Genomic DNA, 26304 nt, shown 5'->3' with positions numbered 1-26304 from the left:
GGGCAGAGTAAAAGGTTAAATTCTTTTTTTTTTTCAAAGGATATATAATATTACAGAATGCCACGATGGGAGTCATAAAGAGAGACAAGGGTATGAAAATATCTTTTATTTGTCAAGTATAAATATTATTGTACAGTATGGTATAAATAAGTTTGTATACTACAGATCTATTCACATGGTTTATGTACAATTTACCAAGGACCTATAGGTACCTGAATTTACAGACAAAAAGACTTACAACAAAATTGGCTCAAATTGTACACGACCTTTTGTACCAAGCGAGATTTCAGTATTTATATTTCGTTGCATCAAGTGCTAAATCAAACATAAACATTATTGAGTGCATTTCTTTTAAACAAAATTGATTACAGTAAAACAATATCATGTTTTTCAAACTGAGGTCAATTTAAAATGCATGGAATTATTGTTTGAGGATATGGGGCTTTTTTTTTAGTGTAAATTATTACTCTCCAAAGAAAAAATCTTCATGTAATGAAGATATTATAATAACTGCTAAAATACACATGAATTTCATGCTTTTAATGTTGCATTCATCATGTGTGTTTCTACTTTTCTAGTAAATCCTACAATTCATTACTGGACGGATTATATACCGGTAGCTACCCTAGAACTATAGAATATACTTAAAAATGTTGTCATAAACTTATAAATACCCAAACTGATTATAAATAACAAAATGTCAAAAATAAGAACAATACTTAATGTAATATGCGTGTAACATGAAGTAAGTTCACTATTTCAAACTGCTTTAAACATTCAAAGTATAAGTTGTACAGAGCAAGTAATAAATGTCAACAACGAAACAGGTCACCAATCTAGCATGTGATGATGAGAAAACTAATGTCATGGATAACAATTAAATAAATACAACCAGAGCTATCTCCGTAAGATGACATATGCCCCAATAAACGCTTTGATAGAAGTTATGAGCATTTTTCGAAACCTAAACACTTTTCGAAACCTAAACGCGGACCCTAAGTTTAAGGTCAAGGTCAAAGGGATCAAAATTTGTGTGCATATGGAAAGGTCTTGTCCATATACACATGCATACCAAATATGAATGTTACATATGAAGTGACATAGAAGTTATGAGCATTTTTCGATACCTAAACGCAAAGTGTTACGAAAAGACAGGCGGACAGTGCGATCACTATATGCCCTCCTTCGGGGGGCATAAAAATCTAATATTAATGAAAACCAATGAGCAACTTAAACTCCTTTAGCTAAATGGAAGGTTGTGTGTTTTATTGTAAATATCACATTCAAAATTACAGGATATTGTACACCAAAAAATACTCAACTAAATGCAAGTACAATGGCGAAACAATACAACATATGCCTTCTATTGCAACATTTACATTTAACTTTATGTAAGCTGTGGGGAAATCAGATGGATATATAATTGACACAGCTACTAATATAATCCTGAGATTACAAGCTAATGTGTATGAATGAAACAGGTTCAATGCGGATGAAATACAGATTCAATTACTCCAGATCTTTCGCTTTTAAGAAAATGTGACACATTCTTTTCAATACAATGTGTACAGAGATTTCGTTAAGGATCCTCAAAAAAAAACGTAAGAAGGGAACATATTTAACAGCATACAGATGTATTAAATAAAATCGGATATCCAGTAAAGCATTTAAAAAAAGAGAATTACTTTTTTTCAGTGGTGTGAATTCAGATCTTTTTCTATGTACACGTTTAGCAATTTCATTTAGAAATGAAGCACTTCAGTTCACCTGGTAAAAGGTCTATAAGAAGTTCATGGAGACATTCTGAGTTATAAAACAGGACAAAAGCACCACATAACGGGTGCCAACGCTTGGCTGCGGGTGCAGTTTTGAATAAATGAAAGCTTGTCAGAATATTTTTTTTTAGAGGTTACAGTGACCTTGACCTTTGGCCTAGTGACCCAAAAATAAGTGTGGTGTGTAGAAGTTATCAAGGTGCAGCTACATATGAAGTTTCAATGTTGTAGGTGGAGGCACTTTCATTTTAGAACCAATGTTCAAAAGGTCAACAAAATGTTAAGGTTTTAGCACCACGCGGACGACACGACACAACACAACGAGCTGGCTATGACAATACCTCGGGTTTTCTCCGAAAAACAGCTGAGCTAACAATATTAAACAAAATAGAGACACCAATGACTAGAACAAAATACAGTGTGCCAACCACTTTCTTGTTTCAATCTTTTTTTTCCACTATATATCCTGAATGAGTACAGACCAAGTGGTTTGCAAAACACACATAACACACTTATCATGAGCTGCAACAATTTTCTGGCAAAGGTATAAGACAAACACAGTGAAATTGGCTCTGAACATGTTGACATAAACAAGCTTGTGATAGGATGAAATGATGATAATACAATTACTACACAAAGTTTGTTGAAAAAACAACACAACAACAACAGATTGACCCAATACATAAATTCCAATAAGAGAATGAAAGTGTTTGCTTAAAGGGGCCGTCCAACAGATTTTGGCATGTATTGAAGCATGTCATTAAATGCTTTATATTGATAAATTTAAACATTTGACCTAAAAATCTTTAGTAAAAAACAAGAATACAATTTTAAAAAAGGAAAAAAGTAACACTCAACAGAGCTCAAACCACTGACCCCTTGAGTCCTGGAGCAAAGTCTCCCGCCTAGACCACTCGACCATCCATGCTCATGCATAGTGCGGATGTATTTTTTACCTATATAAGCAATCCTCGTAGTTTCCCAAAATATAACTTCAACAACAGAACTTTCCAAATTATTCAATCGTTTTGTGTCAAACGAGGCTTTATATTTTCAGGTTTTCAAATCGTCAAAAGAAGCATATAATGGATATTTAAGAGCATGGTAAATGTTTAGTATTACTATTTCCTCAAAAATATCTTAACAAAAACGAAAATTTGTGAATCTGAAACAACTTTTTTTTAGTTTTGTCAATTTACCAATCTGTTGGACGGCCCCTTGAATAGATAAGATGTCCAATAAAAATTGTGTATTGAGCCTTCTTTATAAGATAACAAGTACATAGTATGAATCAATGAGTGACCTTCTTAATACACTTATTTAAACATGAATTAATAAAATGAACTTGTCAACTTTGCTCAATTGAAAGGGCCTCTTCAAAAGATTATTCTACCTTGATAAAAAATTATATATTTTAAAAAGTCTTCGGTGATGCAATTGCAATAAGTCAGAAATTAGTCAAGTTTCATTCATACATATACAGAAACATATTTAATCAAATTAACAAAATGCTATAGCACTATTTCTAGCTGCAATTTTCTCAATGATAAACTCGAATCCCAGTTTCCGACAGATCCTATTCCATGCCCTACAAGTTTGTTCAAAACATTTATAAGATATTTGAACAGACCGTTATGGAAATAGCTTGCATAGCAGTTTAGTTCAAAACAAAACTAATATCAAAATGGATACAGCATTTTTTAACTTAACAAGGGACAAAATTGTCACAAAACCAGGTTTTCATTGTGAAAAAAAAATCTGATAAAGGGAGAAAACTCAAACTGAACTTTTGAAATGAACAAACAAAATTAACCCCCTTTGTAAGTTTTTTTTTTTTTTTAAATCTATTTTTAGTCGTGGCGACCTTGACATTGGAGATATTGACGTGATTCTTTCGTGCGACACACCGTCCCATGATGGTGAACAAATGTGCCAAATGATTTTAAAATCTCACAATGAATGACAGTTATTGCCAGGACAAGCTCTTTTATGGCCATTTTTGACCTTTGAACTCAAAGTGTGACCTTGACCTTGGAGATATCGACGTAATTATTTCGCGCGACACACCGTCCAATGATGGTGAACAAATGTGCCAAATGATTTTAAAATCTGACAATGAACGACATAGTTATGGCCCGGACAAGCTTGTTCCGCCCGCCCGCCAGCCCGCCAGCCCGCCCGCATTCGCCAATCTAATAACCAGTTTTTTCCTTTGGAAAACCTGGTTAAAAATGGACAAAGCAAACAAAACATTAAAACTCATCATTTTTAGACGCCTACAAGGCTGAGCAAGAATTAATATCAGGTTTATTTACATTAAGTAAACCATGAATAAACATCAGGTTTATTTACAATAAGTCAACCATGAATTAACAAAAGAACTGACCCAACATTCAATAAATAGGGTTATATGCAACTAATTTAAGTCATATTTCTGGGACATTAGTATACATGTAAAGCCATAACAACAGCGTCTCTAACAAGCTTCAGCAAACAATTTGGCACTAATTTGTATCTACATTGTATCTACAAACATTGTCAAATATGGAATGTTAGCAAACTGTTAAAGGGATCTTTTCACGCTTTGGTAAATTGACAAAATTGAAAAAAGTTGTTTAAGATTCGCAAATTTTCGTTTTAGTTATGATATTTGTGAGGAAACAGTAATACTGAACATTTACCATGGTCTAATAGAGCCATTATATGCATCTTTTGACGATTTTAAAACCTAAAAATTATAAAGCGTTGCAACGCGAAACGATTGAATAATTTGGAGAGTTCTGTTTTTGTCATTAAATTTTGTGAAACTACGAAGATTGCTTATATAACGTATAAAATACGTTCAGTATGCGTACTCGGCGGAATAGCTCAGTAGGCTAAAGCGTTTTTACTTCAGGACTCTGGCAGGACTCCAGGTGTCACTGGTTCGAAACCTGGTCCGGGCAATGTTCTTTTCCTTTTTTTAATTTTATTCTTGATTTTTTACTGGAGCTTTTACGATCCAATGTTTACATTTATCGATAAAAAGCATTTAATGAATAAGTTAAAAAAATGCCAAAATCTGTGAAATGGCCCCTTTAATTAAATATACTGGTAATCAATTATAAAAAGTACTACCAAGCATAAAGACAATATAATTAGAACAAAAAAACAACAAGGTTTTTCATATCTTAATTCATCCTTATAACATTCAGTTATATGTATTTAATTCCAAAAAGAAGCATCCCGAGATAACCATGAATCAGCTTTATTTTGTACTATTTTGAACTGGATAGTACGCCATCTGCTACTACAAATACTTCAAATAAATCACATGTTAATTTTTAAATAAAATTTCTGGTAATTGTTTTATTTCTTTAAAAATCATTTTGATACCTTCCAGGTAAACCTTCACAATCATTACTCAAATTATAAAGATTTAACCCAAAACTTTATTCTAAACTAAAATATAAATGCATCATGAGAATTTCGCTCCAAATATTTTTGCGATACGTTTCGTCTCATCAGCAGTGGGGAGCCTTCCCTTGGTGTTGGACTGGGAAAATTTCTCCTTGGCTGTGAGTCTGGCCAGCATCTCTGAGGTGGCGGCAGCCTTGGCACTCTCCTGGGACGGGTCCTGTAGGAAAGGGCATAGTTTAATCTGTAGTCTACAGTTTACAGTTTACCAGTAGTCATAGTTTATACCTTGTTGAGGTCCAGTCTTTGCAAATGTAGTCTACAGTTAAGTCATAGTTTATACCTTGTTGAGGTCCAGTCCTAGCAAATGTCTACAGTAAAGCCATCGTTTATAACTTGTTCAGGTCCAATCTTAGCAAATGTAGTCTGCAGTTTAGTCGCTGTTTATAACTTGGTGAGGTCCAGTCTTAGCAAATGTAGTCTACAGTTTAGTCATGGTTTATACCTTGTTGAGGTCCAGTCTTAGCAAATGCAGTCTACAGTTTAGTCGCTGTTTATACCTTGTTGAGGTCCAGCCTTATCAAATGCAGTCTACAGTTTAGTCGCTGTTTATACCTTGGTGAGGTCCAGTCTTAGCAAATGTAGTCTACAGTTTAGTCGCTGTTTATACCTTGGTGAGGTCCAGTCTTAGCAAATGCAGTCTACAGTTTAGTCGCTGTTTATACCTTGGTGAGGTCCAGTCTTAGCAAATGTAGTCTACAGTTTAGTCGCTGTTTATACCTTGGTGAGGTCCAGTCTTAGCAAATGCAGTCTACAGTTTAGTCGCTGTTTATACCTTGTTGAGGTCCAGCCTTATCAAATGCAGTCTACAGTTTAGTCGCTGTTTATACCTTGGTGAGGTCCAGTCTTAGCAAATGTAGTCTAAAGTCTAGTCATCGTTTATACCTTGTTGAGGTCCAGCCTTATCAAATGTAGTCTACAGTTTAGTCGCTGTTTATACCTTGGTGAGGTCCAGTCTTAGCAAATGTAGTCTACAGTTTAGTCGCTGTTTATACCTTGGTGAGGTCCAGTCTTAGCAAATGCAGTCTACAGTTTAGTCGCTGTTTATACCTTGGTGAGGTCCAGTCTTAGCAAATGTAGTCTACAGCTTTGTCATCGTTTATACCTTGTTGAGGTCCAGTCTTAGCAAATGTAGTCTAAAGTCTAGTCATCGTTTATACCTTGTTGAGGTCCAGTCTGAGCAAATGTAGTCTACAGTTTAGTCATCGTTTATACCTTGTTGAGGTCCAGTCTTAGAAAATGTTGTCTACAGTTTAGTCATCATTTATACCTTGTTGAGGTCCAGTCTTAGCAAATGTAGTCTACAGTTTAGTCATCGTTTATACCTTGTTGAGGTCCAGTCTTAGAAAATGTAGTCTACAAATCAGTCATTGTTTATACCTCGTTGAGGTCCAGTCTGAGCAAATGTAGTCTACAGTTTAGTCATCGTTCATACCTTGTTGAGGTCCAATCTTTGCAAATGTAGTTTACAGTTAAGTCATCGTTTTTACCTTGTTGAGGTCCAGTCCATGCAAATGTAGTCTACAGTTTAGTCATTGTTTATACCTTGTTGAGGTCCAGTCTTTGCAAATGTAGTCTACAGTTTAGTCATCGTTCATACCTTGTTGAGGTCCAATCTTTTCAAATGTAGTTTACAGTTAAGTCATCGTTTTTACCTTGTTGAGGTCCAGCCTTATCAAATGTAGTCTACAGTTTAGTCATAGTTTATACCTTGTTGAGGTCCAGTCTTTGCAAATGTAGTCTACAGTTTAGTCATCGTTTATACCTTGTTGAGGTCCAGTCTTTGCAAATGTAGTCTACAGTTAAGTCATAGTTTATACCTTGTTCAGGTCCAATCTTAGCAAATGTAGTGAGCAGTTTAGTCGCTGTTTATACCTTGTTGAGGTCCAGCCTTATCAAATGTAGTCTACAGTTTAGTCATAGTTTATACCTTGTTGAGGTCCAGTCTGAGCAAATGTAGTCTACAGTTTAGTCATCGTTTATACCTTGTTGTGGTCCAGTTTGGTCATCGTTTATACCTTGTTTAGGTCCAGTCTGAGCAAAATTGTCTGCCAGGCGGCCTTGACCTGACAAATATTTATTTGGAGCAGCATGTTCTCTGAAAATGTTGGTGAGCATCACAGGTGATGTATTTTTGGAACTTCAAAGTGTAAGAAAAAATGCCTTGATGGATGACCGGCACTTTTTAGCATGTTTTGCCAAGACTGGAGTTCATTAACACCTGCAGATGCCCCAAAATGGTTAACACATTACAACATAAATTATATCATACCTAAATAAATTCAAGGGAAACAAATGGTTTATTCCATAATTATTTTTAAGTTTTGTGTTACTCAAATTTGCACACATGCAGTGTACATGACGTATACATTATTTGAATAAGAAAAAAAGCAAAGAATTATTGGGATTAGACTTAACTGAATAAACCATGACCAAAAGAGTGTTATGTATTCAAGCTTGTACTTAAGGACACTGTATATTACCTTATTTGTGAAGTTCTTCAACGTCTGCATTGATTCCTCCAAATGGTGAGCAGGCATGAAAAAGTTTGGCATAGGTTTTGAACCACCAACACCCTTCGTAAAGTTGTCACCAGAGTTACCCCCCTTACTTTGACTGGACTTCGCAAGGTTTTGAGCATGGCGATTGACACGTGGCCGTTCATTATCACTTTGGTAATTGCTGTTATCTTCATCCTCGACAAAATAATCCCGAGAACTTTCACTCCCTGACCTTGATCTATGGATTTCACCATTCATTTTTTGATTTGCGTCTGCTTTAAAGAAGTCGTCAAGTTCTCTTGTCCTAGCTGATAGAGGTTCGTTGATATCGTGTTCAGAATTTATAGGCTCCATTTTGTGCTTCACATTATCTTGCTCCTCTTTTTCATCAAAAGATTCAGTTACAGAAGGCTCAGAAGAAATTCTACACTTTCTACTCCCTGCCGAAGAAATTCTTGTTGGTCCAGACTGGGTCCTTATTCCAAAACTTCCGCCAGTCGATTCAAGCTCGACGTTCGCAAGAAGCCTATTCTTACGTCTGTCGATAAACGCATGCTCTTCTGCGCTATCTCTATGATCTGACCAATGTTCGTGTTCATGAAGTCTTGACATGTCAGTCTCAGAGTTTGTACCAGGAGCACTTGGAGTAAGATAACTCTCAGAGACATTATCACGGGAACTATAACCAGTATCGGAATCCTGCCTCTGCTGCTTTTGCTTAGCTAGACCAGCATGATTCCGTAAATGATGTCCATATCCTACAACGCTCTCCCCCTCTTTGTCGGAATCCGATAACCAGCTGTCTCTCTCGTCAAACACAACTTGTTCCTGATCCGTCATATGCACTGAATCATTCGCCCTAGGTTCAGGTTCAGAGTCTGATTCAACCTCTTGTATTTCATCTCGGGGAGATTCTACCTGGTTATTCTGTAATGATGCAGGATCATTATGATGCAGTTTTTTCTGCGAACTACTGGTCTTGCTCGGGGCATTTTTCGCTGACCTAAATGGCATGGACATTTCCAAGTCCTCGCTTAACATGACTATCTCTCCTGTCGGTGAAAACTTTCCCGATACGTCATTTATCCTGCGGGGAACTACAACATCCCCCTCGTCATACTCATCCTCAACCTCCTCATCTTCATCGTCATTTTCATCCTCCTTGTCTGAATCATTCTGTTTAGTATCCAGCAAATCTCTGTAGCGATGATAGTACTTGTTGTCAGCTTCGTCCTCAGATTCACTCTCACTCCTGTCATTTTCCGAATACTCCTGAATAACGCTCATCTGTTTCTGATCCTGAACATCCGGCAAAAGTTTTCTAGCATTGTCAATATGATGTTGAATGTTCTGTGCCATGTCCTGAGTTAACACTTGATCAAAATCTCTTGGAGTAGTCACAGGTTCCCGAGGCATTTGAACAGACTCCCTTGGCGTACGAATTGCGTCTCTTGGCGATCGGCGATAATTAAAACCTCCTGATTCTGAATACTCATCCTTTTCATTCGAATCTCTTGGAGAAATGGTTAACCACATATTTTGTTCTGGTTCTTCCGTATTTGAGTTATTGTTCGTATTTGGAATGCCACTATCCAGGAAGTCCCTTGGGGTTACACCTGACCTCAGTGTATCCAAACGCTCGCTAGACCTAGCACTTCTCTGTGAAATTGGAGCAGAATCGTCATGAAACTTTTCCCCTGAATATTCAACCGATCTTTGACCAGAATCCCCCTGAGTTCTGGAAGATTCTTCACCATGTGACCCAAGGGTGGTGGTGAGTTCGTCACGAGGGGTTTCCCGCTGGCTTCTTGGAAGATCAAACGACCCGAAGTCAGATTGGGTCGAGGTAAGTGGGTACTGGATTGATTGAGTCGTTGTGGGGAAGTCAAACTCGGAGGAGCGGGTGGGACCACTAGCCTGTGGGTTGCTGTCTGTCGTCTGGCATGTCAGTTTTGTTTTCAGCTTGTAGGTTATATCATCTAGGTCTTGCATTTGCTTCCTATGACAAAAAGTTTTGATGTACAATTTATAGAACTTGTCAAATGAGCTGCATTGTGTGAAAATGATTATTATGCCATATGCAGACACCATAGCTCAAGTGCGGTCAGGAGCTACCCAGTCCGCTATAAAGTCATGCAAGTCATGCAAGTATATTGATGCAGAGACATATCTGGAGCTACACTGTTTGGATACGTCCGAAAGTCTATTTTGGCAATACAATGCTAAAATTAAGTTATTATGCATATGTTATACTGGTCATGAAATTTTTAAGTTTAGTCATCTGGATAAATGTTAATTCCACCAAAACAGGCTGAAAAAGTCATTTACTGTGAGTATTGTGTAGACGCACACAGTGTTACTCTATTACAATGATTTACTATTATGCCTATCAAGGAGGCATGCATATGTACATATAAGTCACACTGTTGGTCGCACTTTCGGTTTATTATGGTTGGGTAGGTCTGTCTATCTAATTTTCATTTACACTTCAAAGGTGATTAAAATATGACTTAGGATTATTATACCCTATGACCTGTGTACAACCCTCATGCTCCTTCAGTGAGGAACAATGTTTGAAACAAGGTTCGAAATTCAAAAAGAAAGGTCTTGACAAGGATATGTTTTGGACACATATATCAAACCAGTGACAAGCCTTGTCCTAATTACATGCAAACCAATTGTACGAGCCTATCAATTCAAAGGAACAGACATGTTTCAAATAAGAGAAAAAGCACCTTACCTTAGAGACGAGAAAAGATAAGATCTGGAAGATGAATCATCCTGCCTCATTTCAGGAATACTAGGTCTCCAGTGAATAGAAGGCTCCCTCTGATACATAGATGGCTCCCGGCGGAAATCAGAAGGATCCGGAACTGATGTTGGAACGTCCGGTTTCCCTGGGGCCACCATTGATACAGTCCTAGAACCAGGGATCTCATTTGACCTTGACCCTGAAGCATGACCTTGACCTTGACACTCCTCCTGTTGCCGTAGGAACTGCTGAATGTGCTCCTGAAGTTGCTGCTGCAGCATCTCATGGTGTTGCCTCACCTGCTGGTAGTGTTGGTCAAAGTGCGGCAGGTCAAATACAGGTAGGGACAGGGGTCCATGGGCGGCATACGGCACAGACTGGGCACTCCAGGCTGGAAGGGACAGGAAACCTGAGCTGACTGATTCCATATTGGTCCCCGATGTGGTAGCACACTGGCTACTGGGTATCACAGTTTCTTGAGGTAAGATGTTGATCTGAAATATTGGAACATTTACTTCAAATGATAGAACGGCACTGGGTATCAAAGTCTTATTAGGTCTAAAAAAAAACACATGTTTTTTTTTCAGGTTACGAGCTCAAAAAAATAAGGGTCGGTAGGTCGGGAATTTTTTTTTTTTTTTACTGTAGGATCTGATTGGTGGCAACAGTGTGAATCAGATATGTGTAAATAACCCCATGTCACTATCAAACGTTAATTTCAGGGGTTTATTGCAGTTTTATGGCTTTGTTTTACCTACATGTACCAAATTAATTGGTCCGAACAGTGTACTTCTCCGCTATAAAACCATGGCAAGTTACGTAAGAGACTGATGATAGCCAACGGGTGTTATCCTCCTGGAAATTGTGCTTTTAATGCATAATATTATCAAAACATATTTTTCGACACGTAAAGCGTTTTAACAAATCAATATTTAATTCATAACAAATATAACACAAGTAGGAATGTTCCGTTAAATTCCCAAATGAGAATAATAATTTGTTATCTGAAACACACTTCCCATTTGTTAATGTTAAAACGGTGTATACAAATGCTTCCAATCATGTATATTTCCCGACAAAAGAGCGCGAAAATTATGCGGCAATGAACAAGGTCAAGGAAAGCGTGCGTGTATTGATTTTTTTATACAATCTTTGTTGCACAGAGAACATTGAAATCTGTTGATTTTGGTTAAAAGTTTCTTTGGTATTTTTTAACACAATTACATCTCAAATAATCTTATATTTCCTCTAAATTAATTTCAAATCAAACACACCGTATCTTTATTGTTACGGTCTTTTAGTTGAGTAATATTTGACACAGTAATCGTACTGTATACTGATTCAAGAGAACATCTGGACGGAACTGGATTAAGTGTTGGGCGTTATGAAAACACGCATAGCACGTCTACTGACCTATTGTGTAGACTGCTGTCTGCGGTGTTTGGACAAAAGAGATTAACATAAGTGAAATTGAATGCAACTCTGCCGATTTGGTCCATAATTAAGGTCAATACATTGTTTTGAATGTAATTATTTCAATCAATACATTTGCGATCTAAATAGCGGCCAAATAGTGTAAAACGCAATTTTTTTATTTTTTTTTATAAAAAAATTGCAGTTGGGGGTAAAATGACACGGTCAGTCAGGTAACCTGAAACAAACATGTTGTTTTTTTAGGCCTTAAGAGGTGTATGGTGTTTATTTGAAAGGCCACATTTTTTTTTTTTTTACATTTACTGTTTAGAGATCAAGGTACACAATTGTTTAAATAATTTGTTTCATATGACTACACATACCCCTATTAAGAATAAAATGTATTGATCACCACTGACATTGTAGAAATGTTTTGAAAGAGAGGTTTGAGGGACAATTAAGTCCATTCTGAATGGGTAAACACACTGTCAATCAAATACTTATGTCAAACACACTGTCCACCAGTTCTAATGTCAAACACATAGTAAAACAACTACTAATGTCAAACACTCTGTCCACCAGTTTTAACCAGTTCTAAAGTGGAACACACTGAAAATCAAATACTTTCATCAAACACTCTTTCACAGTTGTATAGAGCTCATACCTTAATTTGTCCCTTGATTTGCCCATTAAAGTCCATGATGTTGTACCAGCCTGATATCTGCTGCAGACCGCTGGCGAGGGGTGTCAGATCCACCGACACAAAACCCAGCACTCGATCTGTCAGTTTGTCTGTAATACATACAGTTGAAACATTGAAGTGTGCCTTTATATATTCAAATTACATCTATAATGTGGCTGAACATTTTCAGAGTGTTTAATTTAGTTGAACTCATGTCTAGGTCTATAAATTATTGATTTCATCTAAGCCTCAGGCTTACAGAGAAATTATCTGAGTCTATTTTCTTGGTAAAACCAGTGCTTATTGTTATTGAAAAGATATCAAGATCGATCCTTACATGGACATCGCACCTGTAACCTTTTGTTCCTAATCAGACACAATTTCCACCGCACCGTTATGACCTAGATTACAGAACTCCTACTTGTGAAATTAATTCTAAGTTTAAACAAGAGCCATGTTAACATGTTATCCCTGCCGTATGAGAACATTAATTTTGTTTTAAAGAGTAGAAAAATATTTGTAAAACATGGCACCTGTGTCATCTGTGACAAAACAGATAGAAATTTACAATGAAATTAAATAAAGAGAGATAATTACAAAACTACTGCTGATAGAGTTATGGTTCATGTTCACTGCACTTCTCCTAGCTGCCATCTGTTTATATTTGTAGTTTCAAGTAAATCCCTTCAGTAGATTTAGAGTTATTTCTGAACAAAAATTTACTTTGAAATTTAATAAAGGGAGATAATTAAAAAACTAAGAGTCACTTAGTCACTGCACTTCTCATACTTGCCATCTGTTTATATTTCAAGTTTCAAGTAAATCCTTTCAGTAGGTTTAGAGTTATGCTCCAGACAAAAATTTACTTTGAAATTTTATAAATGGAGATAATTCAAAAACTAAGGTAGATAGAGTTATGGTTCTTGGTCACTGCACTTCTACTAGCTAACATCTGTTTATATTCTAAGTTTGAAGTAAATCCATTGAATAGATTTGCTGCTATGCTCTGGACAAAGTTTCGGACGGAAGGACGGACAGAGACTATTACTTTATCCCCTTCCAAAATTTTATTTCGGCAGGTATAATAAACAAGAGGGCCTGAAAGGCCCAAAGTCGCTCACCTGAGATTCAAAGGAACTGACCTGTTCTGTGCAGCCCAAGATGTCATAAGAACAAAATGTTCTTACCAACATTCATCACTAGTGAACACCCTGGCAGCCACTTTTTTCTACAGACCAGAACCATTTTCATACACATCCAAGATATCATTTAAACAATTATTCAGACAAAGTTTCATGAAGATTCATGAAGCCATATAAGGAAAAATGCCCAGCCCCCTGGTGGCCATATTTTTCAAGCAACTGGAGCCATTTTCGATCTTGTCCAAGATATCATTGCGTCAAATATTCTGACAATGTTTCATGTTGATCGGACAATAATTATGGCTTCTAAAGTGTTAACAAGGTTTTACTATAGCTATATAAGGAAAAATGCCCCGCCCCCTTGGCGGCCAGGTTTTTCCACCAACCGGAACCATTTTCGAAGTCATCCAAGTTATCATTGGGACAAATTGTCTGACCATATTTCATGATTATCAGACAATAAATGTGGCCTCTAGAGTGTTAATAAGGTTTTACTAAAGCAATATATAGCCATATTAGGAAAAATTCCCCGCCCCCTGGTGGCCATGTTTTTAGATCAACCGAAACCATTTTCGAACTCATCCAAGATATCATTAGGACAAATCTTCTGACCAAGTTTCATGAAGATTGTAAAATAAATGTGGCCTCTAGAGTGTTAACAAGGTTTTACTAGAAAAGCCATATAAGGAAAAATGCCACGCTCCCTGGCGGCCATGTTTTTCAACCAACCAGCATCATTTTTGAACTCGTCCGAGATATTATTGGGATGAATTTTCTGACTAAGTTTCATGAAGATTGGACAATAAATGTGGCCTATAGAGTGTTAACAAGATTTTACTATAGCCATATATAGCCATATAAGGAAAAAAGCGCCCCTTGGCAGCCATGTTTTGCAAGCAAACGTAACTATTTTCGAACTCATCCAAGATATCATTGAGACCAATCTTCTGACCAAATTTCATGAAGATTGGAAATAAATGTGGCCTCTAGAGTGTTAACAATGTTTTACTAAAGCCATATATAGCCATATTAGGAAAAATGCCCCGTCCCCTGGTGGCCATGTTTTTAAAGCAACCAAAATAATTTTGAAACTCATCCAAGATATCATTGGGACAAATCTCTGACCAAGTTTCATGAAGATCGGAAAATAAATGTGGCCTCTATAGTGTGTTAACAAGGTTTTACTATAGCCATATGAGGAAAAATGCCCCCCCCCCCTTGCAGCCATGTTTTTCAACCAACCTGCATCATTTTTAAATTTGTCCAAGATATTGTTGGGATGAATCTTCTGACCAAGTTTAATGAAGATCGGATAATAAATGTGGCCCCTATAGTGTTAACAAGATTTTACTATAGCCATATAAGGAAAAATGCCCCGCCCCTTGGCAGCCATGTTTTTCAAGCAAACGCAACCATTTTCGATTGCGTCCAACATATTTTTGGGATGAATCTTCTGACCAAGTTTCATTAAGATTGGACAATAAATGTGGCCTCTAGAGCGTTAACAAGGTTTTACTAAAGCCATATATAGCCATATAAGGAAAAATTCCCTGCTCCATCGTGGCCATGTTTTTCAAGCAAGCGAAACCATTTTCGAACTCATCCAAGATATCATTAGGACAAATCTTCTGACCAAATTTCATGAAGATAGGACAATAAATGTGGCCTCTATAGTGTAAAGAAGGCAAATGTTGACGCGGCACAACGCACAACGGACAAAAGGTGATCTCAAAAGCTCACCCTGAGCACATTGTGCTCAGGTGAGCTAAAAATATGACAAAATTTCAAATAAGCAGGAAGAGTCTACTTGTCTGTCTTTCTGAAGATATCATCTCATAAACGTTTGACAGAATCCAAACCATGCAAGAATATTATAAAACATCTCAACTTAAATGAACAGAATAAAATAAAACCTTTCATTTTGTCCAGAAAGTTTTGAATCAACAAAGTCACATCCAATCCTGAACTTTGAATCACAATGCTTTCTTTTTTTTTGGGGGGGGGGGGAGGGGTATCCTCTATTAAAAATTATTGTTACAATCAAAAGCTTGAAAATTCTCCATGACATTTTGTTGCTCTGTCCCACCTGTGAAGTGACATTTTGTTCCATCATTTTGCTAATTTACCAGGACTTTTTGGTGCCCCGTCAGGTTTGTGCCACACTTTAAACACAAGGTGCTTGTTCTCCTGGGTCAACATCTCTGTGGAGAGGCAAGTCTCGTGTTCGTGGTCCCACACTGGGTTGTCTGCCCCGTGGAAAATGCTCGTATATGACTGGATAGCGCTCTCAGCAGTCGGGTAGGACACGTATGTGTTGGGGAGGTAGTCCTCTCCCCTGAAATATCAACGAAGAATGTGTATGTTGTTGTTGTGTTCTTCATAACAAGTCGGTGCATTCACAAAGTAAAAGCCTTTTTGTCTTAAGAAAAACACACAAAATTCTAATCTGTTATCAGTCTTAAGGGCCTAAATGAGTGTTCTTTGCATATTAGTATGATGCTGGTTACTTACAGCAATGATTTACATGATGGGTTAAAAGAAAAAATGGAATAGAAATTATAGTTATATGTTAAACAAGAGCACCACATAACAGGTGCCATGCTCTGCTGCAGGTGCAGTTGTGAATAAATGAAAGCTTGTCAGATTTTTATAAAAAAAATTTTTAGAGGTCACAGTGACCTTGACCTTTGACCTAGTGACCCAAAAATGGGTGTGGCATGTAGAACTAATCAAGGTGCAGCTACATACCAAGTTTTAAAGTTGTAGGTTGAAGCACTTTGATTTAAGAGCCAATTTTCAAAACCTTGACAAAATGTAAAGGTTTTAGCACGACGTGGACGACACAACACGACGAACTGGCTATGACAATACCTCGAGTTTTCTCCGAAAACAGCCGAGCTAAAAATATCATCACTGCAGAACATTTCAGTGCAAATTTCTCCTCATTACTTCTGAATACACTTAAAACGCAACTAAACTTGTACTTACATTATAGACATGTGAGGAAGATCTTATTTACAAACAAGAGCACCGCCTTGCGAGTGCAGACTGCTCATCTATTTTTCTTGAAGGGTGAAGGGACCTATCTCAATACTTCAATCACAAAGGAGGGAGGGGTGGGGCGGAGAGGGGTGTATAGTGTGGGTGTGTGGCCATTTATTACATTATATTCCAAAAATAGGGAAAAAAATGCAAAAAAAATTAAACAAATAAAAAAATTGTTTTTTAAAAAAAAATTGGGGGTGGGGGGTGGGGGGGTATAGTGTGAGGGTGTAGTCAGTTATTAGATGATAAAAAAAAATGAAAAAAAAAATGCGGGGGGGGGGATTCTGGGGTGTGGGGGCGTGGGGGATGGTTCGGGTTGAGTCTATTGTGGTATGTCAGGTAAGAGTTGTTATGTCAAAGTATCAATCAAATCTAATCATAAATAAAGAAGTTATGGGAAGCAAAATTTAATAATTTGACCTTGAGAGTCAAGGTCATTCAAAGGTCAAGGTAAAATTCAACTTGCCAGGTACATTACCCTCATGAAAGCATGAAAGTATTTAAAGTTTGAAAGCAATGGCCTTGATACTTCAGAAGTAAAGTCGATCTAAACACAAAATGTAAACATATATTCAAAGATACGAAGTCAAAAAAGGGCCATAATTCCGTCAAAATGACAACCAGAGTTATGACAAGTGTCCTGTACTGTCCCCTTATGATAGTGTGCGAGTGTTCCAAGTATGAAAGCAATATCTATGATACTTTAGGAATAAAGTGGACCAAAACACAAAACTTAAATCAATTTTTCAATTTCTAAATATAAAGGGCCCATAATTCTGTCAAAATGCCAGTCAGAGTTAAAAAACTTTGCCTGTACAGTGCCCTTAAGATAGTTAGTAAGTGTTACAAGTATGAAAGCAATAGCTTTGATACTTTAGGAATAAAGTGGACCTAAACACAAAACTAAACCAAATTTTCAATTTTCTAAGTATAAAAAGGGCACATAATTCTGTCAAAATGCCAGTCAGAGCTACATAACTTTGCCTGCACAGTCCCCTTATGATAGTTAGTAAGTGTTGCAAGTATGAAAGCAATAGCTTTGATACTTAAGGAATAAAATGGACCTAAACACAAAACTTAACCAAATTTTAAATTTTCTAAGTATAAAATAGGCACATAGTTCTGTCAAAATGCATGCCAGAGTTATCTCACTTTGCCTGCCCAGTCCCCTCATGATAGTAAGTAAGTGTACCAAATTTGAATGCAATAGCATTGATACTTTCTAAGAAAAATGGACCTAAACACAAAACTTAACCGGACGCCGACGCCAAGGTGATGACAATATGTCATAATTAAAAAAAATAAATAGATGAGCTAAAAACTAACAAATATTTCAATCATATTTTTGTTGACTATTTACATCACGCAAGAAACACACCACAGTATATCTTACTTTAGTTTATCATGCATATGCGGCAGATGAAGAGCTCTCTCAACTTGAACGACAGCAGTAAATGTTGGAGTTGTCTCCTTTTCCTCACTCTCCTCCATAGTTGTTACCTCCGCACCTTTTTTGACTTCCTTAGCAGGAGAGCTGGGTCGAGATGGTTTTCTGCTGACAATCTGGTGGAAGCTGTCGTCTGGATCGTAGTCCACATCAATATCCTCTCCATCCAGGGTTATGAGCCCTTCCTGGCCCTCTGACTGTGAAGTGAAGCCTTGTTCTGAGAAAACTGGGCTTAATGCATGTGCGTAGTGTCATCCCAGATTAGCCTGTGCAGTCCGCACAGGCTAATCAGGGACGACACTTTCCGCCTAAACTTGATTTTCGGTAAGGAGGGACTTCCTTGAAACTAAAGATATCATAAAAGCGGAAAGTGTTGTCCCTGATAAACCTGTGCGAACTGCACAGGCTAATCTGGGACAACACTTTACGCACATGCATTAAGCCCAGTTTTGTCAAAAAACGGCTTAGTGGAGAAAACAGTGTCCCGTCATGACAAAACCCTGTCTCTTAAAGGCCTAATTAAATCCTTAACTATTTAACCCCATTGTCCAGAGCTGGGGTCTAGTAAGATCTGTGTCATGCGAAAATTAGTCTAATGCCACATTCATCCAGCACAGCTCAAAACCAGCGTAGCATCGACGCAGTCCGGTCAGATGCTACCCTGTCTGCTTATGAGACAAAAAAACTAGCATGACTTTATGGCAGCCTGAGTAGCTTCTGACCACGCACAGGTTCAGGCTCATCTGGTGCTACACTGGCCGCATATGACATAAGATCCATTTTTGCACGATTCTCAAATTACTATTAAATTGTTGGTCAAAGCCTTAATGCCTGGTCAGAGACCCCATGACCTTGGAGGACATGTGTAGAGTTTCAATTGAACGTCTATAGTAATTATGGAGAGTTGTTCAATGCAAATCATAACCAGAGCATTATGCCAACGTCAAAGAATGGTGAGTGAGTAGCTCTTTAAATTTTAAATAAATAGTCTTAAAAGAAAGAGTATCACTTTAAACCAGTGAATGACAATCCAAGACTGTCTACTGTAGTACACACCTGTTGTTTCCTTCCAAACTGTGGCTTAGTGGTGATGTGCGCTCGAATGTAGCCCCCACCTAGGCTGCAAGCACCAGGCTTGAACAATGGAAACATCCCGCTGAGGAACAAAGCATAGGGATGTTTGTGGATTTTGTTTAAAAAAATCATATTTTATTCTTGAGGGTTCATCATTTTAGTTCATCATCAAGACATCAAAGTAATGACATCATTAAATTGCTTTGAGTTTGGCATCGCTAAGAATCTGTTCAATTTTCTGTTTAAAATAGGGAATCCTAAAAAAATCATTTGAATACCACATTTCTCACAGAATTCTGTCTATATTTCACAAGTTTGTATTGAATAAAATAGTTTATTTTCAACTTCTTGGTACTCATGTTAAATCACAATTAATCACAATAAGTTTATTAACTTCATGCTTGATTCAAGTGCACATAATTATTCTTCATAGTAAAGCTATGTTATTTGTATCTACATATCATTTAATCACTTGACATGACTTTGTAATTCAGTTAGCATAATGCTAAAGTGATTCCATCATACTTTTTAATCCAGATTTTTTAAGCCTTAACCAATGGAATAACATTTAGATCACAATGACACATTACAATGTGATTTGTGGCATAACATTTGTGGTTCAAATATGTGCATTTATTAATACTATACCTACATTTACATATTTTCCATGAAATATATTTACATCCATTCAATATGCAGTGGAGAAGTTACAAAATTCATTATATTTAATTTCTTCAGAAGTTGATACAAACAAGAGATGTGTTTGTCAGAAACACAATGCCCCCTTCTGCGCCGCTTTGATACATGTTTTTTTGACATTTGACCTTGAAGGATGACCTTGACCTTTCACCACTCAAAATGTGCAGCTCCATGAGATACACATGCATGCCAAATATCAAGTTGCTATGTGAAGGGACATAGAAGTTATGAGCATTTTGCAAAACCTAAACGCGAAACCTAAACGCAAAGTGTGACGGAAAGACGGACAGACGGACGGATGGTCCGATCACTACATGCCCTCCTTCAGGGACATGAAAAAGTAATGTCAGGTCTAACCATTGAGATCATCAAAGTTTGTACAGAATAGGTTAGCACACAGTCTTTATGTGTGACTGAAATGTTGTCAAATACTGCGAAACAGAATCAGATTTACTTGAAGATGCAGTGAAGTAGTGAATATAGTGTTAAATAAGCTAATAATCAAGATAGCTATTAAACTCGAAGTACATAGGTTTTACACCTGTCCCTGTATCTGTTCATACCTGACCCTGTGCTGTTTCCTGCGCTGGTCCCCCAGTGTCTCCATGGCAACATAGGCAGTGCCAATGAGCTTGTCCCTGTGTCGGGGCCTCTCAGTGTCCCCTTGGCGGGCCCCGTAGGTCACCCAGAGCTGTACCTCTAGGCGCTCCTCTCTCAGGTACCTGAACATCAAACCAATGTGTAATTGTATATATTGTATATTCCGTAATAACAGCCCCCAGGGTGACTTCTATGTTTGTTTCAGTTTAAGATATTTTCTGTTTAAAGGAAATCTCTTCTTCGCAAAAATTCAGTAAAGGTGGAAAGTGTCGTCCCAGATTAGCCCATGCAGACTGCACAGGCTAACCTGGGACAACACTTTACCCATATGAATTAAACCCCCTTTTCACAGAGCAAGGCTCGTTTGCTTTGAGTGAACACAAAAATGAAGCATGATCACTACATGCCATTCAAGGTTTCATACCATCTGAACATGGAGCTGTCAGGTATCTGCAGATCGTGTCTGTTCTTGGGCTGAGCGGTGATGTAGCCATCGCTAGTGACCGACACTGGACAGAACTTGGACATCACTGCAGCTGTAACAGGGAATAGATAGGGAACGCATTGACAGAACGCTAGATATACGAAAGATATATGATCAACAAGATTTTATTCAAAATCTGTTCTGTCAGTCAAAGCTAAGCAGGGCTCACAACATTTTGTTGTTACTTTTATGTGTAGCAAATTGAAATTACACAAATGTATTGATCATTTCAAAATTTGGCTTGTGTCCTCAGAGTCTGTGAACTTGTTTAACTGGGATAGATAAAGCATGTGTTTTGTTATGATTTAAAACATGCATATAATAAATATTTTTATTTGTGAATGTTTTCCATTCTTAGTAAATGTAATATTGCATTTAAGGGTGTGAAACAAAATCTGAAAAAAAATACAATGATAATCACTGGACAACACAAAATAAACTACAAATTATAATTTTCACAATTAACATCGCTTTTTTGCAGTTCATTTGTAACCATAAAAGTGCCCAGCTCTGTATAACAACAAAATACCGTACCAACCTTTGTCATAGAACTTGTACCGCACGTAACACTGTGCTGTCTTGTCAAGTGTGTTCTGGCCTGCAATCAGTGCATTCTGTAGAGGGAAGCTCACTTGGTCGATGGTGATGCTCACATGGTGATACCGGTTGCTATCCTCATCTAAAATACGGGATATGTGTTTATTATCTGTGTGATATTACATGATTCATTATTATAAATAAAGTTCTTCATAAGCATTTCCCTATAAATGAGACATGTGGCCATAGGACATCGATGGCCTCACATTCCACTTTTGCCTAAAATCTCTCCTTATGTCAAAAACAATCTGTGATAGGGAAAATTTGACTTTTGACCCAAAAAGTGTTTCCTTAACCTTTGAGGCACAGAGAGGGAATATACAAGAAACACTCTGCCCCCTTATGGTGGTCATAATGGGTAATTTATAAATTATGAATAACAAAGTTAGAGTCAAGACAAGCTGTTTTATGGCAATATCTGACCTTTGACCTCAAAGTGAAACCTTGACCTTTCAGGTGGGGAGATGAGTGTTACACAGGACAGTTTGTCTTAGGATGATTAACATTAATGCAAAAATATTTCCAAATCCATCAATATATGAAAAGGTTATGGCTATGACTACAAATTTCAAGCTGCTTTGCAACAAAATTTGACCTTTGACCTATTAGTGTGACCTTATGGCAGAGAGACGAGTGTTACATACAAAACATTGACTTATGTTGGCTTATATTTGTGCCCACTTATTTCATATCTATCAATATATGAAAAAGTTTTGGTTGGGACGTGAATTTTTGTTCAGATGCACAAATATTAAAACATATAGTTGGACGGACAGACAGACTTACAGTTGGACAGTGTGCCGGGTAAATGCTCGCTTGTTATAATGCGGGCATACCGATATCTTAACTCACGACCTTCCAAGTTGTGATACTTTGTGTTATCACCCAGAAAATAATTATTTTATTTTTATTTTCTGATAAAACATAAAATAAAATATCAGTTAAATTAGAGACAACACAAAACCAGCAGCATAAAATCTGAAAGATTATGTAAGCTATATATTAAAGATAATCAACAGCAAGCAAGAGCATTGCCAATAATACCCCTGTACTGCTTTGTTTGCTATTTCCAAAAGGAAATTATAAAAAAAAATATGTTGATCAGTGTGCATAAAAATAAGGGTCTTGCATTCTTAAACTTAGTGTTATTGAAATATTTGAAATTTCAATTAATAGATAGAAAAATATCGAATACGTTCACTTCACAAATGTATAACATTTTTCGTAGACTGACCTTAAAATAAGAGCAACCATTTAAAAGACTTACTAACATAGTGACTTCAATAACCCTATCAAACTGCATTGGCAATGTATACAAATGTAAACCCTACCTTCGCTCTCCCAATCATCCTGTTCTACATCAAGATCCACTGGCGACCATCCCACACCCCGAGCTGCGTGTATCACACGTTCCCTGTCCTCGTGGTGGGCAAACTTCACTGATATCTCCAGTCCCCCACCCACTCTTGACAGCCCGCTGGTGCCCGGTCTAACTTCGTCTGGTTCCCTATCATTGTCTGACTGGTTCCATGCTGATACAGGAATCTTGATTGGGAACCAGCCATTTATTCCTAAATAAACACATTATGCAAATGTTTATCATTCAAATGTAAGAAAATTTAAAGTATAATTAATAATAAAACATGAAACTTCAATCAATAAACACTGATGCCCATGGTGTGAGCCTCGTCAGTATAGAATCATTGGCCCATATAAATAAATCTAAGCCAAAATTAGGCCAATGTCAAGGTCAGTAAGAAGTCTTATTTTATGTAAGTGTGCAGAGTGTTGGTGAATCGTCAAAGTTTTACAGTAAGAAGTAATGATGTTAATCTAACAATAAATACGGGTTAACCAAACATGATGACCTTCTGAGGTAGTCCAAAAGTAGGTCAAGGTGAAAATGAGGTCAGGTGATGTGGGTGAGTTTGGAAAATTCATAGATAATATCCATGCAAGTAATAAAGCTTTTACTAAGCAGTATTGATGTTAGACAAAATGCATTGTTCTTTGTTAGCAACATAGTTTTAAGTGAAAACCTTAAAAGCCCATTACCAGTCCTGTTTGAGAGCAGCATAACCAGTGGCAGGGTAGTAGTGCCCAGTAAAACGTCCCCTGTTTTCTCCACTAGGTTTCTTCCTTTAACAGTGCCTTCTGCCATTAGAGCATTTAATTCCCGATCCAGCTCTGAAATTGCATAACAGCATGAGGGGTTTTTGCAAAGAAAATGTTGTTTTTTATTTACAAACATATCAAAATTTCGTGTTAATCATGACGGAACAAAATACACTGAAATATACTTGTAAACAAATTAAAAACTCGGCTTACTTTTATAAAACGCTTCAAAACAGCAGGTTGTGCATTTGTCTTTATCCGTGGTTAATGATAATTTCACTTACATATACATGTAGTTATCTGCCTTGAACAAATTTGATCTCATGAAAATCTGGCATTTTCTTCTCATAACATCTGAATTTATCTTTAATTTTATCCTTTTTTTTTGGTTTCCCATTGTGAAATTATTTCCCCCAAACTTGAGGCCTATCAATAATAAATTCTCTGAATGGGAAAGAAAAATCTGCATGTATAAAAAGTATATAAATCACCACACCCCCCCACACACATGTTTATGCTATATTAGTTTCGATGAGCCTCATTCTGAAAAAACTGGGCTTAATGCATAAGCGTAAAGAATTATCGCAGATTAGCTTGTCCGCTTTCCGTCTTAACTATATTTACAGTTAGAGATCGAGACTTTCTTTTCACAAAAAATTTCATTTAAGTGGAAAAGTGTTGTCTCTGGCACATGCACTTGGCACAATTTTCCCAGACCATGATTCCAATGATCATTTCATGTGCAGCTTACCAGGGGACATTCCGGGCACCTGGTGCCACACCTCAAACGAAGCCTCCGCCGTCTCCAGCAGCTCTGCCAAGCACATCGCATCCGAGTTTGCCTCTGTCCACAACAGAGGGCAAGGGAAGTCCATGAAGTGAGAGAACTCCGGGGCGAACGACCGGGCCACAGTTCGCGTGATTCTCTCCCCTTCCGACCCCAGGAAGGTCAGCTTGACCCTGATATAAGTGTTAACACCCACTTCAGCCGGGTATTGCATGCCCTGGTCGTGAGAGGCAGCAATCTCAGCAGCTGCCTGGAAAACAAGAAACCGTCGGAGACGGGTGATGCTCCCCAAAGTTTTTTTTTGTCAAAATATTGCACTATATATTCAGATAAAAGGAAACATCTTGTGGGGCATAACTTTGGACAAAATAATACGATGGATGGTTTAGCAACTTAAAAATTTCAAAGGGCCATAACCCTCTAAATAAATCATCCGACCAGAACCCACATATAACATGCGCATCTCCTCACGGAAGTTAAGCTTCCCAGAAAGCTTCATTGAAGTCCAGTCAGTAGTTGGGGAGAAATAGCCCGGACAAGAATTACACTATATGTACAGTTTATTGAAAATTTAAAAGGGCCATAACTCTGGGAAAAATCATCCGACCATACCCCGCTGATAATATGCACATCTCCTGTTGGTAGTGAAGCTTCCCATACAGTGTCATTGAATTCCCGTGATAAGTTGCTGAGAAATAGCCCAGACAAGAATTGCACTATATATACAATGGAAAATTTCAAAGGGCCATAACTCTGTGAAAAATCATCAGACCATAACCGGCTGATAATATGCACATCTCCTGTTGATAGTGAAGCCTCCCATAAAGTTTCATTGAATTCCCGTAATAAGTTGCTGAGAAATAGCTCGGACAAGAATTGCACTATATGTACAATGGAAAATTTCAAAGGGCCATAGCTCGGTAAAAAATCATCCGACCAGAACCGGCTGATAATATGCACATCTCCTCTTGATAGTGAAGCTTCCCATAAAGATTCGTTGAATTCTGGTCATTAGTTGCTGAGATAAAGCCCGGACAAGAATTGCACTATATGTACAGTTAATGGAAAATTTCAAAGGGCCATAACTCTGTGAAAAATCATCCGACCAGAACCGGCTGATAATATGCACATCTCCTCTTGGTAGTGAAGCATCCCATAAAGTTTCATTGAATTCTGGTCATTAGTTTCTGAGAAATAGCCCAGACAAGAATTGCACTATATGTACAGTTAATGGAATTTCAAAGGGCCATAACTCTGTGAAAAACCATCCGACCAGAACCCGCTGATAATATGCACATCTCCTCTTGGTAGTGAAGCTTCCCATAAAGTTTCATTGAATTCCGGTCATAAGTTGCTGAGAAATAGCCCGGACAAGAATTGCATTATATGTACAGTTAATGGAAAATTTCAAAGGGCCATAACTCTGTGAAAAATCATCCGACCAGAACCCGCTGATAATATGCACATCTCCTCTTGGTAGTGAAGCTACCATAAAGTTTTATTGAATTCCGGTCATTAGTTGCTGAGAAATAGCCCTGACAAAAATTGTGCACAGACGGACGGACGAAGCAGCAACTATATGCTCCCCCCAAAAAAGCATTACAAAGGCAATAAGCGATTCACTTAGGCCAGAATGCGTCAATTTTTTGTGCAAACATCTGACAATTTTAATTTACACGACTCTTTCTTTAATTGTCGATTATTTTGTGTAATTCCTATCAATGCCTATTTCTAG

The 26304-nt window shown here is 37.5% G+C and overlaps 1 protein-coding gene across 1 annotated transcript in view; it reads right to left on the bottom strand.

The window, feature by feature from the left end:
* Window positions 1-91: 91 nt before the first annotated feature.
* Window positions 92-26304, bottom strand: part of LOC127876377 (C2 domain-containing protein 3-like) — a 61473-nt gene continuing 35260 nt past the window's right edge. Inside the window, exons 28-40 of the mRNA XM_052421555.1 lie at window positions 24534-24819; window positions 23723-23854; window positions 22999-23238; window positions 21609-21749; window positions 21011-21122; window positions 20550-20708; window positions 19270-19369; window positions 18160-18410; window positions 15848-16056; window positions 12562-12689; window positions 10473-10978; window positions 7715-9731; window positions 92-5391 (exon numbers count right to left, since the gene is read on the bottom strand). Coding sequence (XP_052277515.1) covers window positions 5233-5391; window positions 7715-9731; window positions 10473-10978; window positions 12562-12689; window positions 15848-16056; window positions 18160-18410; window positions 19270-19369; window positions 20550-20708; window positions 21011-21122; window positions 21609-21749; window positions 22999-23238; window positions 23723-23854; window positions 24534-24819 — 4440 coding nt within the window. The 3' untranslated portion in view covers window positions 92-5232. The remainder of the gene's footprint in view (window positions 5392-7714; window positions 9732-10472; window positions 10979-12561; window positions 12690-15847; window positions 16057-18159; window positions 18411-19269; window positions 19370-20549; window positions 20709-21010; window positions 21123-21608; window positions 21750-22998; window positions 23239-23722; window positions 23855-24533; window positions 24820-26304) is intronic.

The sequence above is a fragment of the Dreissena polymorpha genome, chromosome 4 (genome assembly GCF_020536995.1).
Source record: "Dreissena polymorpha isolate Duluth1 chromosome 4, UMN_Dpol_1.0, whole genome shotgun sequence".
In the NCBI taxonomy this organism is placed as follows: domain Eukaryota; kingdom Metazoa; phylum Mollusca; class Bivalvia; order Myida; family Dreissenidae; genus Dreissena; species Dreissena polymorpha.
Note: the sequence above shows the minus strand (reverse complement) of the source record. Positions and strands in the feature narration are given on the sequence as shown.